The sequence below is a fragment of the Aulostomus chinensis genome, chromosome 16 (assembly GCF_037954235.1).
Source record: "Aulostomus chinensis isolate RoL2024-O1b breed Wild chromosome 16, RoL_Achi_v1.0, whole genome shotgun sequence".
NCBI lineage: Eukaryota > Metazoa > Chordata > Actinopteri > Syngnathiformes > Aulostomidae > Aulostomus > Aulostomus chinensis.
In genome coordinates this window covers 11,873,637-11,890,289 of record NC_141335.1, presented here as the reverse complement: position 1 = coordinate 11,890,289, position 16,653 = coordinate 11,873,637, and the positions used below count along the sequence as shown (strand labels likewise).

General features: G+C 44.3%; 1 protein-coding gene across 3 annotated transcripts in view; it reads right to left on the bottom strand.

Annotated features, from left to right (window-relative positions):
* lzts2a (leucine zipper, putative tumor suppressor 2a) overlaps window positions 1-16,653 on the bottom strand; it is a 42,992-nt gene that overhangs the window by 4,254 nt on the left and 22,085 nt on the right. For 2 of the 3 annotated variants that reach the window (XM_086180336.1, XM_086180335.1), the window contains 6 exons: window positions 3,565-4,215; window positions 1,332-1,988; window positions 1,094-1,216; window positions 808-954; window positions 218-727; window positions 37-141 (listed from right to left, as the gene is read on the bottom strand). In XM_086180336.1, the coding sequence (XP_086036462.1) occupies window positions 37-141; window positions 218-727; window positions 808-954; window positions 1,094-1,216; window positions 1,332-1,988; window positions 3,565-4,182 (2,160 nt within the window). In that variant the 5' untranslated portion in view covers window positions 4,183-4,215. Of the gene's footprint in view, window positions 1-36; window positions 142-217; window positions 728-807; window positions 955-1,093; window positions 1,217-1,331; window positions 1,989-3,564; window positions 4,216-15,112; window positions 15,343-16,653 lie in introns of those variants that run through there. The other variant, XM_086180337.1, reaches the window with a different exon arrangement.

The window sequence follows — 16,653 nt, the reverse complement described above, 5'->3', positions numbered from 1 at the left end:
AAACAAAAAAATAAACTCCTCCTGCCTTCTTTTTACCTTTTCCTTCTCCTCTTGCCAGATCCTCCTCTCATCTTCAAACCGCGACAGATGCTCCTCGCTCGTCCTCCTCTCATACATGAGCTCGGCTTTCAACCTGTCCACCTGAGAAAGCGTGAAATGTTACAAACAGCACTGATTTTATCATTCATAACCTGTAAAAGTTTTGAGAAAGGTGTACCTGCTGCCTGAGTCCCAGCACTGCTTCGGCGTTCTGCCTCAGAGCCTTGGCTTCATCGCTTTCTCCTCCCCAAACTAGGTGACTCTCCTCTCCATCACGGTACACAGACGGACTGGGACCACCCCTCCCTGACAAGCCTCTACCCTGCTGGAGGGACAAGCTCATGCACTGCCCCTTCATGGTTGAGTTTCCAGATACTCCACTTTGATTAGCCAGAGTTTCACGAAGGCGGATAAGTTCCTCTTCCAAGCGTCCGACTTTCTCTCTGAGCAGCTCAGCTTCACTCTTCCTCCTCTGGAGTTCATTCTCGCAAACTTCCAGCTCTAGAGCTCGCGTCCGCAGAGCCGTCTGGGACTCCTGGGTTCGAGCCTGGCTGGCTTGCAGCTCAGACCTTGCTTCTCTCAGCTGGGCCTTCAGCACCACAATGTCGCCAGCCTTCTGACTAAGCTCCGACTGGATCTCTTTCAGCTGCTGCTTCAAGAGGGAGATCTCTCCTGACTTCTGACACACCTAGAGCCAGAACACAGAGCGGACTCAAGCTCAAGAACCTGCAAAGAATCAACTCTGAACTTTTCCAATGTTCCACCCACCTCCCACTTTGTCTCCTCCAGCCGTGGCCCCAGCTGGGTCTGCTCCCGCTGGATGGTAGCACACCTCCTCTCCAGAGTTTCTCTGTCCTGCAGTAAGGATGAGAAGTCCTCCTGCAGCTTCTTCTTCTCCTGCTGTAGTTGAAATACCTGATGAGACACAGAGATACACAAATATCTCACATATGAAACGATATGATGATCTGTTCCCCCTCTATCTCCACGGATGGTGCTGGTGCTGTCAGGGGCTAAGCTAGCACTGATAATGTCATAATGTTTTTAGACATACCTGCAACTGTAGCACCTGCTGTGCCCTCTGGGCCTTTTGAGACGCCTGCTTCATCTTGGTGGCGCAGTTCTGCCTCAGCTCCTCCATCTCTCTTTCACAACGACGCTGCTTCTCCTCATACACCTACAACGGAAGCCGACAAGAGGTCACAGGTTTGTGTTTCATCTGCATTAACATCACATCAAGATTTTTTTCACCCTTGGCTGCAAGAGGTGACAGAGGTCTCTCCATGTCTTACCTGGCAGATGGCAGCTTCATTCTCATCTAGATTCTCACGGAGCTGCTGAAGCTCCAGGTCTCGTTCCCTCAGCTTCTCCTCCAGTTCCCTCACCACCGTCTCGTAGCCCTCCACAGGTGGTGGCGAGTGGCCACATGAGCCGCTGTCCGACAGGGGCTGCCCGCGCCCACTTATCGACCCCGAACCTGTGCTCTTACTGGATGATGAGCGTCCGCTGTCTGAATTAGTATGACCATGGTTTCCAGTTCCACCTGCAGGGTTCCGACCCAGGACCTGCACAGGCTCTAACTGGCCCCCTGAGCCTGACCCGGAGCTGGAGCCCTCACTGGGGGCCAAACTGTAGCCTGTACTGCTGTGAGTAGGAAGGCTGGAGAGGGAATTCCTCCCTGAATCTGACATGGAGCAGGATTGGCTGCTGCGAGCGTTACGTCCTCCGCTGTAGGAATTGCGCTTCTCCTCAGAACCGGAGCAGCTGTTTGCTCCATTTGTACCGCTGGTGCTGCTGGATCCTCCAAGGGGCAGCAGGAGGTTGAGGCTACCCTGGCTCTCTGACAGATTGCTGCCCCCTGGCCGTGGAGACAGGTAATGCACAGAGTGCCGGTTCTTGGGGACGACAGGTTTGAACGCTGTAGGACGGATCAGCACTTTTTCCATGTTCTGAAAGAAGAGAATTACACAAAAATAGCATTAGTATGGGATAAAAGCTAAGCCATGCTAATTAGCATCTGGTGGATAAAACTCATTAGAGAAGGGTGAGTGATATCCTGGCAGGTCACGCCTCCAGGCTCTGATTAGTTTAATGTGTTTTAATTGAAATTCATGGGCTTCATTAAGCAAATTTCTTACACATTTTGTTATCATCTAAGATGGATAGAGACAGGCGGGCAGAAAGAGACAGAATGAGAGAGGACAAAGAAAATCTTATTAAAGACCAGTAAAACAGACAGGGGGAGGAGAGAAGAGGACAGGGACAAAGACAAGTAGGTGAAAGAAAGCGCATAACATGTTTTGTAAGTATTTTCTAAACAGCCCTCCGCAAGGCTCACTACATACATCACTGAATGCCAGTGAGCTCTGACAAAGATCATGATGTGTTTGCAAAGAGAGCAACTGTCAAGAGATCTATCTGAGCCTGTCAGGCCGGTGGTGAAGCTTCCCTCTGGATTGATGAAGAATAAACAGACAATTAGACAGCTGACGTAATCGGCCATGAGACACGTCAGCGCATGCTGCACTAAAATTCAGGTTTTTTTTATCAAGGAGAGGCAAGATTGTGCTGCCATACTCTTCGCCAGGAGGTCAGAGGTCATGGTAACTACACAAGAGCATTTGTAGACCTCTGAGTAGGTATTGTCCGTACTTTCTGAATGACCGCTGTTGCACTGTTCCCTGGAACTTTCTGACTTCTAACTTTAGTAAATATTTCCTCCTGATGACAAGCACCTTCAGTTCCCAAGTCAGTTATTCAAGTTCTTCCAGTGGAAACAAACCACAGTGGTTTTCTAAACAATAATAACACATCTTAGTAGCTAGCGTTCAGTTTTCCCAGGCTTTCAACCATGAATATACAGTATAGTAAGACCTGGATACAGGAAGTGTGCTGGGTGTGAAACCAATTTTACAGGGTGGCCGAACAATATAAATACAACTATGGTGTCCATCATTTAGTGCACTGGGCCCTAAAACATTTCTCCCATATACAGTATGAACAGATTTCGCATTTAACAGTTAAACATGCTTTTAAGTGGTTGTCCAAGATTCGCTACATCAGAGCTTATTTGGATTTAATTAGCTTCTATCTCAGTTTTGCGTGTTTACTATTCTTTCAAAAAAGGCAAAACCACCTGAATTGTTGGCTTTTTGTGAAATTCTGTATTGTTTTGGGGTTTTTTTGTCTTCAAATTTTGCCATTTCCATTAACCTTTCTAATGCAATACTTCAACTTAAGTGTCACATACTGTATGCTGAAGGAAACCCAATTATTGTGAAAGAAACTGCTTTAAAATGGTTGACAAATATCTTTGAGCTTCACAACCACAAATTGACTTGGTTTAACTTTAATCCGCTTGGTCGGTTAACATTTGGAGATTCCAGAAGATTAAATCAGTTTATCCCCATTCAAGTTAACAGAGGGTTAAATTGGAAGCCTCTTTATACTTCAGTGCATTCAGCTGCATCAGTCCACTGAACAAACTCCATCTGCTAGTGAGGTCTGGAATTATGAAACTCTTACCTTCTCCAACTGTCCAGACACTGGAATAAGTTTAGGGGGAGGTCCTCCAATATTGCCGTTCAGAGTCCTGTTGTCCCTTTGTTCCTCTGAGTCGCTGCAGGGGCTTACAGCAGCTACGACCAAGTTGTCATTCCAGTCTCCAACTACCACCTCATCCTTCACATACCCACAGTTCCCATTAACTGCACCACCTGTAGCGCCAGCAACACTTCCGCCTGCTACAGCAGAGTTGCCAGGCCGCGGCTGCTTCTTGGTGGGCAGTGGTGGAGGCAGCACCTGGGCCTGGGGCTGTGTTTGGTTGCTGATAACCAGCAGCTGCTCCAGGGAGCTCCCACTACGGAGGGTGTTATCCTGGAGCCGGAAACAGCTGGTAGCTGGTGTGGAGCGACGTGGCTTGGTGGTGTACTCGCTGGCGGCACGGCAGTGCCTCTCTTGGTAAGTCCGGCCTGATATGAGACTGCTCACTGACCCCATAGCTGTACCTGGGCTACAGGGCCCACAGGGACCAGAGCAGGGGCCCGAGGGGGAGTGGGAGGATAGTGGCCGGCACTGCTGGACGTCAAGGCCTGGATTAGGGTGGTCACTCACGGGTACAGGTAGTGCCTGAACCAAAGCCATGGCACCCTGTTGGTGTCAGCCACACCAAGCACCCTAAAAAAGGGAAAAAGAGAAGGAAAATATTTTAAATTTACTCTGGATGTGACTGTTACACACGCTCCGTTGAGCTGCATCCATGCGTACAAGGTTTTCATTTAACAGTCATGAGACATAACACTTTCTTCCAATGACATCACCATCAATTTGATTACCCTTTCGCCCCCTTAAAGGTGACAGTCTATTTATAACACAGACCCAAGTGTCCCAAGGTAGATAAATAAATGGCTGTTAAATTATTGCATTTGTAAACAAACTTCCTTATGCTATAACTTTAACATGAGAGCTACTCATCAGGGTTCTTCCAGGGTGCTGACAGCTACTAAAGTGATCAGTGCTAAGTGTCTCATCCAAGTGTAAAATAATCATTATGCCATAATTAGCCTGACTGTCAGCTCTGCATTATTGGTCGATTCATCTACAGCTATTGCAGCGATATATTATTTTGACTTTCAAGTACTCATAAATGTGTGTCTTGAGCCCACTCAGATGTTTTTCCCTCCTGCATCGCTTCTTTGTGAGAATGCGGGAGAAGTCAGCCACATTCATTTAGCTTGGAGCGAATGCCGCCTGATGCTAACAAGCACTAGCTAACAACAGATCACTAAACATATTGCTGGATAAAGAAGACGTAGATTTTATCAGTTGATGCATATGTGAGTTTGTAAATGAATGATTTTTTAGCAGTTTTGCTGTTGTTATTAACCATCAGTCACCATTAGTGTCAAGCTAATCATACATGGCTGGCTCTTTCTACGTTCTGAAGTCACAAAAAAGTGATAACCTATTTGTGAGTACTTGAGAGGGAAGAAAAACTTTTAAGAGGACGTGTTGCTTTAAATTGTTTCTACTGAACATGATACATGCTCTATTCTACAGATTATATATCAAGGCTCATCCTTCTCTGAATATACTGAATATCTCTGGTGACACTGCTGCTAATTGCCAGACTCATGATGGAGGCAGGAGGACAAAAAGCGAGGAGGATGACACAGACAGAGGGAGTGGGCTTGAGTCACGGTCATCACCAGCTGCTCTCTGATTTTCCTGGATGTCCTTGTTTGAACCTGGTGAGCCACTGAGTGTGTATTTCCTCCTGAAGGGGTCTGACAGTCCACCATATAATAATTACAATGCACCAATCACAGAATATTTAAAAAGAATTGAATAATGCTCCCTTGGCCCTGCATTGACCCTCCTTTTTTTTTTAAACATGGATACATGTGATTAACCCAATGACTGGCAGCAGATTAAATCTTCCATTTGCAGATAGTATTATCAGTATTAGTTGACCCGAGGGAAGAGAGAGGGGACACATATCCTCAGACGGCTGTGCCAAACCCAAATCCGTCTGGCCAAGTGGAATAATCCAGGCCTGATCTAACGGCACGCAGTCTGCCAGGACTAACACCCTCATCAGACCAACACTCATGCATCAACATCAGCACGGAGCACAACAGTAACATGAAGCCTGGAATAAATATCAGTTAGATGATAATGGTGAACGAAGGGTTGTACAGGCCAGTGCTCCATGAATCATGTGGCCTGCCGCCTTCCTCTGGTGTGAAGATGTGGAAGAAACCATTTAAATACATTTCTACAGTGCACACGTGGACTGAGCAGATTCTAAAACCGATACCATGCTGACGTTAGCATTTGGATGGATAGTTGACAGACATTCACCCAGGATCAAGCTGCTTCTTGGTTCGCTGTTGACAGTCAGAAGACAATTAAGGGTTGCTCTTACAGCAATTTGTGGTATCCAAATGAATCCCGACTATTATGACATAGAAAAGCTGACAAGTAATGCTGTGGTTGAGAAGGCATCATAGAGCATGAAAATGTTAGAATCAACCAGAGATACGGGTTCAGAGAGCAAAGAAGTTCCATGAAATATTTCATTAGATATCTGTGAAATTATTTATTTTTATGAAACCTACTTATATCACCGGCTGTTTGACTGAGTGTATTCTAAATTTAAGATTATGATGATGTCTTTCGCCCACAGGTCATGTAGATGTTTGACACATTTTCCAAATATCATCCATTCTGATACTAGAAAAAACAAGACATTTTCAGCCACTAAATCAGGAGAAATGTAACTTTTTTCAAGACTCGTCTCTGTCTCAGTTCTGGCAGCTCTTCCCCTACTGGTCTGGGTTTATTGCAGTGCTAATGTTGTTGCCCAACCAGATAAACTGAAATTTAAATGAATCTTTAAATCAAAGTGTAAATGTCCTGCCACGCAATATTAAAAGAGAACCAAATAAGTTGCAAACCAGATCCAACCAAATACTGTTCAGATGTGAACCGACACTTAATAAGATACTGCTAGAGAAGTTTTATGAAATTATTCACAGACGAGTGTAAACCTGGCGGAAATCACATTTAAACATTGTGAATTTTACAAAGTAATTTCTTTATTTCCAAAACATTTGAAAAAGGCCCATGAATTTCATATTCACCACTTTGTTTTCTCGCCATATATAACAGATGATAAGGAGGGAAGAGTCTTGAGCAAAACTAGAAATATCTAATGATACCAGTGTATTCCCGATATTATTACGCATGCCGTTCAACTTATCAGCCGGCCTACGATCCAGATGTTCAAACAGAAGGTCGGTCTAGATTGTGAAGGTTTAGCAACATCCAGCCTTTGATGAGAAAACATCAGGGTTGTCTGGGCGTTTGACAAAGATCAGTCAGTCGTGTCTTCATTTCCTTTCAATTGTGAGCATGTGAGTTAAAAAGAGAGGAAAGTACCCATGAGTGAAGCAGATAAAGATATGTTTGGTATGTGGTCATTTCCCATGCCAAAACACTCACGCCTCACAACCATCTTTCACCTTTTATCCAGCCCTTCCCTCCCCTCCACTCCCAGCAGCCCTGACAAGGACCTCTCAGGCAGGGATAATAGAATTAACAACCCCCTGAGAACGTCAAGTGTGACCCCCTACGCACAAGCCCTGTGACCCCCTGATGAGTGGCTGGGGGGAGCTGGTTTGATTCTCTCCTCCCACTCCAGTGACCTCCAGGGGTCTGGTTTTGTTCTGGCTACTCGGCCAGTAAATCTCAAAAGCTAATTTCCCCCTCTGATGTTGCTCACTGGTTATTGAATTCCTCCTTCCCTCTCAACATTACTCTGACAAATACTTTTACCATTTCGGTTTCTGCCCTCGTTGCTTCATCAACCTTTTTTATTACACACATCCTCCTCTGATGTCAGCGCTACAAGGCAGCCAGAAAGAAGAAGAAAAAAAAAAACAGTCATCATTCCTAAAAATAGAAAAGATCTCAAGTGCCTGAAATCATTCTGATAGTTTTTTGCGAGGCGTTTCTCTCTGTGAGGCGTTTGATTCGATGTTCAAAAATAAACTCCAATAGTACTGCAGCAAGCTATTACGAGGTCAACCTAGGGGCACTTTACACCGCATCCTGACACTCTTAAAACTATTAACTGATGCTGCTGAAAGGCAAAAAGGTGGGCTTACTGCTTCTGACAGTGACTAGAAATACATCCAGGTTGTGAGAGTTTACCCTCCACATGACACCAACTGGCCCAGGATGAATGAGAGCAGCACTGACAGAAGAAAGAGTTTCCCAGGTACTTCTCTAAGATGATACAGAGGTGGGGTCTGTGATGGGGGAAATAATCCAATTATTATAAGTCTGTTAACACTGCCAGCCTTACCCACGAGAGGAAGCACATTATTCTGCAGCAACAGATCACCCTTTGCAATCACACACAACCTCCAAGCAGTTCCGGAGACTCTGCAGGGCTCAGGACTGAGTTAGAAGAAGCGGGAAGAAGAAAGAATTAAAAGAAGAGGGTTTAAGGGGTGAGGAGACAAAAGCTGGCTGGGTGGGGATGATGGGGGTTGGGTTTAGAGAAATTCCAATACCTGGTTGTCTATAGAGAGACTCTGCAGAGTCCCTGGGAAAACCAAGCATCTATAATCCTGTTTGGTTATGTTCTGGTGAGGACACAGACTCCACGGTCTGGAAGCCTTAAGATGTCCCACCAAGAAAATCTAAGGTGAAGGGAGACAGAATGTTCTATATCGAGCCAATCCAAATGGCAGCCAGCCTCATGCAGTCCAGACACAACCTCAGATTGGCCTCACCCATAGTCTCATAAGAAACAGAGAAACCCAAGAAAAACAGCTTTTCCAAGCCCTCAGATATTGTGATTCTGATATTAAAGGTTAGCTGGACTCTGAGGCATCCATCTATTCTAATAATTTGGTCGAAACAATTTGTGAATGAAAGGAAGATGGTGGTTAATTGTCTCTAAATAAACTGTGATTATTAAATCTATCATAAACCAAGTAATGATATCAGGGTTATGGTGCACGTTACTGGACAGGTTGTAATTGCTCTTAAGAACCAGCGAGCATTGGACAAGTTACATGTGGCCGCTGGTCAGTTGAGAGCTATAGATTTACTACTTCAGAGCTTATTTGAAGTGGAGGTTTCCATCCTCCACGATGAGCAAATGTGAAAAACTATTTTTCAAAACAAAAAGAGTTCTTCAAGAGTTTTTTTTTTTTTTAATTTTCATCAAAATAAATTAGTGTTGACGAGAGCAGACAAATGAAACCAAAGCAAAAATTTGGAGACATCAAACCAAAACTCTCAGAAAGACACTAAAATACTCAATTTAGAGGCGATAATTCTGTGGGATCTGGTGACCTCTCCTATATTTTGTTTGACCTGTTTATAATGAGTTAAAAAAAGACTCAAGCAGCCTCAACCACTGATAAATTCGACAACTACTATACTTTTTAGGGACTTCCACCTTCTTCCTTTACTTTTATCCTTATTACTTATCCCCCTCCTTCTCACATACATCCCTTTCCTTTCCCTCTGAGCTTCCTGTGCTGGATTAACACACCCCTGTCCTCTTGTCACTCTTTCCTTTCCAACCCCCCCCCCCCCTTTTTCTCTCTCTTCAAGCGCTCTCTGCTCAATGCAGCTATAGATTTTCATCTGACCCTTCTAAAGCAGCAACAACCCAGCATGACTAACTGACAGCAAAGCCAGAGCAACAGGTGGAACGTGTAATATATGGACAGGGGCAAATGTATCAGTGTGTGTGCAATTATAACAGAGCCATTCATAAAAATGCCTTTGTGTAAAGTTTCTTCTTTGATGGGTGGTCACTGCCAAGTAGAGTTGCAATCAAATATAGCAAACAGGCTCCAAAATAAAGCCTGATACTGAAAGAATGCTGTGTGAAATATTCCACATTCATATACAGAAGAGCCTGGGTGGCCCCGATTAGTCCAGAGATCCCATTGAGGAAGACAGGCGTAGGGAAGTCAAGAGAAACTCAACAGGCAAGATGAGTAACCCTCGACAGCCTGTTAACAAAAAGAACGTTCCACAAGTACAGACAAGGCAGAGGCACAGTGACACACGATACCTCAGCCAGGCAATCAGTCTACACCTCATCTACCCTTCCATTTATTTGCCACGCTTCTACTCACAATAAAACTTCAAACGGGCAGGAAAATTGTACTGTAAAGAAGACGGCTGACCCCGCTGTAAAACGAGAGGTCGTTTAAAGTGTTGCCAGAAGAGTTGGGGTTATATTATGCCTCCATTCCAACACGATGACTGTCCGTCTCAGTGGTTGCTCACCGTCACCTTCCCCCACATGGCCTCTCCCAGTGTGTGTGTGTGTGTGTGTGTGTGTGTGTTTGTGTGTTAGAGATTGCTGAATGCAAGGCAAACCTCCTCATTAAACCCGTGCCAAATCTCCTTTCACTCACGCCAGAGGGTTATTGTCCTGTTTGGCAAAGTTACATGCTCAACTTTGTAATTTTGAGCTAAAGTTTGAACATCCAAGCTGCCACAAGGCTCTGACTTCATTAAAGCAGATTTTCTGTGATGAAACAGAGAAATGAGGCTTCCAAAGTGAGTCTGTGAAGGGCTAATTGGCAACAGGTCCAACACGGTCCAGTTTTTTTCCTTCCTTTTTTTTCTTTTTACTACCAACTTATTGCAGTTTCAGACTTCAGCTTCTCCCTCTGTTTGGACGCGTTGCCAAGGCAGCGGAGGCCCATGTTTTTCATGCACGGGGCGAAGCAAGATAGAAAAGGCAGGGAGAATGGGAAAAGTCAGGAAGAAAGGAAAAGACTTTTGTGTGCATGTGATAGTCTGACAGCAGGCAGGTTGGCTCTTTAGCATCTCAAAGCATCTGGCCTCAGTTTGGATGCAATAGCCTGGGTTGAGTGTGGGGTGACCGAAGCCCTGATTCTCTTCTAACACAGCAGAGAAACTCAAAAAGTCCCTGTGGGGGTTGACAGAAAGAGCAGCCGGCAGTCTGTTGAAATGGGATGCAACTGACGTCAATGACATGCAAGGGACGGCACAGATTTGTGAAGATGCTTCGGTCATTTGGGGACACAAACTGTCAATTGCATGCTTAATTATGAAATGAGTTGTCTGTTTGGTGTCTCTGCCGAGAGTTTGAATCAAGAGAGTGAGGTGGCAAGCACAGATTTGTCAAGGAACAATCATCACGCCTGACAGACCACCTGGTCACCAAGCACCAATTACATTACTGTATATATTTATCTCCCTTGTCTACGTCCAAAAGAGTAACACTCTGTTTTTGTTTCAAACAAAGACCCTAAGAAAAACTTGCTAAAAAAAGAATAATTAGGAAAGGAACTTATTTGTATGGCTAAACAATTTATCAATATAATGAACATAATCCAAAGTTTAGGAGATGCAAGATTTGCTAAAGGCCAAATGATTCAAAATAACACCACCGTCATCAGTGTGTCTTTTTGATTGCTTTCACTTGAAACACCATGTTTTTATGATGTGTCACAAAGGACAGCACTGGTATGAGGCAGTGAGTGTCCGTTCTGCACCAAACACTAGGTGAGAAGCACTATTTTCCAGGCACAAAGCGTTGAGAACTTTTAAACTTTGAGTAAACTGCTGCGCTCATAACTGTTTTTACACAGTCCTCCAATCGCAGTTGAGGAGGGGCGGGACTAATGCCACGGACAAATACTTGCATCCTATGTGTATAAGAGTGGTGAATAACAACAACAGATGAACGCTCGAAACTGGTGAGTGATAGCCTGTTTCAACAGAGCAAGGATGTGAGGAAGGACATTTTCACTTCCTGACATTTTGTATCCTAGTAACGAAACTCAAAATTGCTCTCACACTCTCCCAGGTGAGCACTTCCAGGTCCAGCGAAAGGGCACAGCTTAGATATTCTCGCATGCAAATGATACACTTCAGTCTAAAGAAAACATCTGGGTGTTGTACAGATCCCGGCAAAAACCACAGCATTATCATTTGAATGTTTTTCCGTTCAAATGTGAATATTGACACTTGCTGATCGATTTTTTTACAGTATCATCGAGCTCTACAAATTTGTTATTGTGCCCAAGTTATGTACAATTTTGCAAGTACTAGCATATCAAATATCACTTGTTTGGGGCAATTTATAAAAACTGCAAGTTGCGGTTTGAACGAGGCTCGTGTGCAGGACTTAACATTAAACTGGTGCGCATGGCCTGGATGCTACATACACATTTTGACAGGTACCAAATAACACTGACGTTCCTGTCAGTTCACATTGGAGGAATTAGGGGTAACAGTATGTGAAAAAGGCAAGATGGTTGACATTCCGAAGTCTGTTCCAAACATTGGGTTTTCCAGGAGTTTTTCCAGCTACTGACAGTTCTCCAGCAGCAGCGGTCAGTGGTCAGACAGGCCGAGACTGGAAATACCAAGAATACTGGTGTTAGAAACACATGGATTAGTCCGGACTACTGTTTGCTCGAACCAATGATAGGTTCAGCTTTGATAAAACCACTTTACTTTTAATCTTTTAAGACAATCACAGAGGAGACCATGATTTCTTGAGCAGTGCGCCAGCAAGTCATTCTATTTTTAGCCTTTGCTGGAGTGTGTTCTGGAAAATCAGACTTCTCATTGTCCCAACATTGCTGTGAAGAATAAAGTTTTCCCTCCTAAACTTCCCTTCCTTCCCCCCCTGCTGCTTTGGCTGTATGAACAGTGGAACGCCATTGTTTCAGTTCAACAGAGGGCACGGAGCAAAGAGAAAGGGCCTGTTATCTCACACTGAAAGCAACACTTTGACTGACCCGTAACGTGAAGGAGAGAGAGGGAAGAGCTATGACAGGACAGGATTTTAGGCGATCAGTTCTCTTACCATCAAATACAGCTTTCAGACTGATAAAGTAGGCCACCAAATCTGACTGGCTCTGTTGAGTTTTGTTTTGATTTGTTTTTTTCAGAAGAGATGTCACACCTTTGGATATTGATCATAGCTGCAGCAAAATATAACCGCCAGTGCTACTAATTGCAGCCAGCAGATTAGTTCCACAGCAGCTATTGCATAAGCAGCAACGCCTCAGTTTAACTGTGCCAGCCTTGATGTATAATTCACCTTCCACTCATCTAAGAAAATATCTGACATGGCAAATCAGCACATAAACAGGCGCAATAGTACTCAAGCATATACTCTCCATGCTGCCTTGCACGCCACTGTAAACTGGAGAAAGATGGAGGGGTGGCCCGGATGTCTGGCTTGGAAAACACTCATTCAGCAATGTGAACAGAAGCCAGGCCGACTTCTAATCTCTCGCCGTCACTCGGTCTCCCTCCTTCAGCGTTCCATCGAGCTTCTCAGCTCGGCTTTACATAAATACCTGAGCTGGGATCACTGGGAAGAAATGGAGCCGATAGGACCACGCGGAGAGGGAGGGAAAAATGAAAGAGAGTCTTGCTAATGTTTATTTGGGGAGACTTCAAGCTCTGCCAGTATAGGGCTATGCAATAAAACCAATATAGCAATATATTGCAGTATTTTTTTCACTATACTGCATCAATAAATACATTTAAAAAAATCCTTCAGTCTTTTTCAATATGATGTTGTGGCAGCGACACAACTGTGCAACTTTACAAGTACTGTATAATAGGGCTTTCGACATCTGAGATAGTGGAACCCTGTCTTTTATTCATTGAAAGTTTTGTGTTTGTATTATTGCTTATTGTAATATTGCGCTTTTCATCTCTGCTGGGTCTTTTTTTTTTACTCTTAGCAAGCAGGAAAAAAAATTAAATTCCCCCCAAACTTCATTTACCTCACCTATTTTTTTTTTAAAGAAGACACATACTGTTCTGCTTGATTTTCTTTGATAATGAATATCCTTTCCAGTGCAAAGTATTGCAATATTTATCATTGCATTACAATATATGATGATGTTATGGCCCTCCCTGTACCGTAGGATTTGGCAGTTATATTTCAGATGATGTTATGGCAGCTACATTTCATGTGTTCAGTTGGCGTCTAACTTTGTAAATATCATTGTCATAAATTAGAGTGAAAATCGTATTGTATCACATTTTGTCGCAATATATCGTGATAAAATCATCTCGCGATACGTATCGGACGGTTAAGGTTCTTGCCAATACCCAGCCATATCTGTTACATTATCATCTTTCAGACTAATGAGTCAACAAGACTGGATAGTGTGTGACCTGCAACACACGTGACAGGTTTACCTCATTTGTTTTGTTCAGAGGGGATGAGGTAACCCACCTCCCTCTTCCTTCACCCTCCCGCTCTCCATCTTGCCGGTTGAACTTTACGTCATCGTTGCATCTCCAACACCTGACCATTTATGGCTGCTGTGTTTATGGAGTGAAACATCAGTTCTTCTCACTCCAAACTCCAGCAGGGATAATTACAGTCTTGTCTCTCAAACGAAACTTTGACATGACAATGTTAGCTACTACAAAGAGTTGAGGGAACGGGCCGGCCTCTAACCACTCTGACTATAAACATATCTGCTGACACATCACTCCCGGGCCAAAACAAACTTGATGAGAAACTACAATATGTGGCCCAAGGCACACGAGGAGTCCTGTAATTACACGCATAAGGAAGACGCAAGAGAAACGACGGCGCTCTGTTTCTCTGAGTGCTTTGTCATCAAAAGATTTCTTTTTGAGTCTTCTAGTCACACTTAAGAGATGTAGTCTAATTGTCTGCCCTGCTAGAAATGTATCTGCTGCCTCATGTGCTTTCTTATCTTCTGTGTGCGTGTGTGTGTGTGTGTGTGTGTGTGTGTGTGTGTGTGTGTGTGTGTGTGTGTGTGTGTGTGCAGACAGATTGAATAACACCCTCCTCCTCCTTCAGGCCAACTGTCCAGAGGGGTGGAACAGCTTCTTTTTTTTCAAGGCTGATATTTCAAATCAATATCCCTCTAATGAGCAGATTACCCACGGTCTGGATAACTGGGCTCAAGCCAAGTCACACACACACACACACACACACACACACACACACACACACACACACACACACACACACACGCACACACACACACACACACACAAATTACACCACAAACAAATGCAAAGCCACAGGGTTTGTTTGTGCATCCGGGGTCAGTAACAGCAGCTACACTTCCGAACAACACTAGTCAGCTGACTCTGAATAATCCAGCTGCTTTCAATCTCAAGTTTTCCATTTTTCTGATTAATCAGCTGGATTTTAGAAGTCATCAATACTGACATTCTTCATTCAGTGATTTGTGTGTGTGTGTGTGTGTTTGTGTGTGTGTGAGAGACAGAGAGAGACAGAGCGTGAGAGAGAGAGAGAATGGGCCTGCTAAAGCAACTTTTCTCTCAAATTCTTTCCATTACACACCTTTCATTAATGGCGTTTCCACAATTGACACCCTGTAAATGGCTTCATACTGGCTCATGTAGACAAAGTTTCCTCAGTCAACTTTGTCTTTATATAAATGAGGCAAAATGGCAGGATCATGACTTTAGAGAATGTAACACTCTCACACACACACACACACACACACTCCCATTTCACACTCACCCCAATGAGAGCCTTGCATCTCTGCCTCCACTTGTCCCTTTTCGAGAGGAAAAAAAAATCACTCCAGTATTTGTCAGCCGCCTGCTCAGATTCTCTCGTCGTCTGTCTCTGCACTCCAGCTCCCTGCCTCTGCGTGCACCGCTCCAGGACGTCACATCCCGACACCAGCACTTTCAAATGGAAGCCCCCTTTATTTTTCCCTTCTCCTGTCCTCCACCTCACTCCTCTCACTTCCCTCTACTGTCCCTCTTCTCAGCTTTCCTTCCCCGCTGTCTACATTAGCACCGCCTCCCCCTCCTCCTCTTCCCTCCCCTCTCTCACTTTTGTCTGCCAGCCCCCCTGCCTCTAGTTTCCCTCTTTTAACACACTCTCTGCCTCTACCCTCCCCTCCCCTCCCTAGCTTCTTCCATCGCCTTCTCTTTCACACATTTTCTCTGCATCTATCCCGCATCAGACTGTTGTATTTTTGGAAATTTATCTCCGTATTTTGTGTGTGTGTGTGTGTGTGTGTGTGTGTGTGTGTGTGTGTGTGTGTGTGTGTGTGTGTGTGTGTGTGTGTGTGTGTGAGAGCAGACTGGCCCCTTCATCTTCGAAGAAAAAAAAACGTCCCCCAGTCGCCAGCATCTGTCCTGCAGCTAAATAACTATTTTTACAAGTATAAAAGAAGAACAACTACATCAGGAACTGCAGCCTCTGTGCATGGGATAAAAATGAGATAGGGTGGGTCAATTAACCCAGATTGGGTAAATTACATAACATATTATTGTGCATCTTTCCTCCATCACCCTCTTCATGATCTACTGTGCACATCCAGGTGACAGAAAGCCAGGACTGAACAATGAGAAGGTTCAGTTGACAAGAGTCCAGTTTTGACTTATGACCCCTAATAACAGAAACAGATTCAGGTCCTGGTCAGACCTGGTACTGACATGCATCCTGAGTGGTTTCAACACGATTGGACAGCTTGACACCAAATCGCATACTGCCTTTAAAACTAAGCTTCATCTCATTCATTTGAAACTGGATATTGCATGCTAGCTTGGCGTTGCAGCAGTTTGTCTTGGAAAAGTCGAACCAGAGAACTGCAGAGAACTGGGAGAACTGCAACCTGACATTACATTGCAGCAGCCAATGATGTACACCAAAGATCAGACCGGAAGACGTCCACAGGAGGAAGCACTTTATCATGGTTTACCATGTTGGAATCTGCTAGCCTGGTGAGACCATCTTCATCCTGTAGCCACGTCTGGATCTCATCCTATCTAAAACCACATGAGAAATCAATCAGAGCCTCAATGTAACTGCTCTTTTGTCTCCCATAATGCGGCTCCTGATTGGTTTTCATCGTTGATGATGCCGCTGGCAAAACAGAGAAGCAAAAAATGGCATCTCTCGAACCAAACAAGCAGTAATGCTACTAAGAGGACAACAGGATGCACTACAAGAGTTTCTTGTCTACAAAGATGTTTTTTTCCGTTGAATTTGGTACGTGATGACGTCACTGATTGGCTGAAAAAGCTTGTCTGTCAGGATTTCATAGT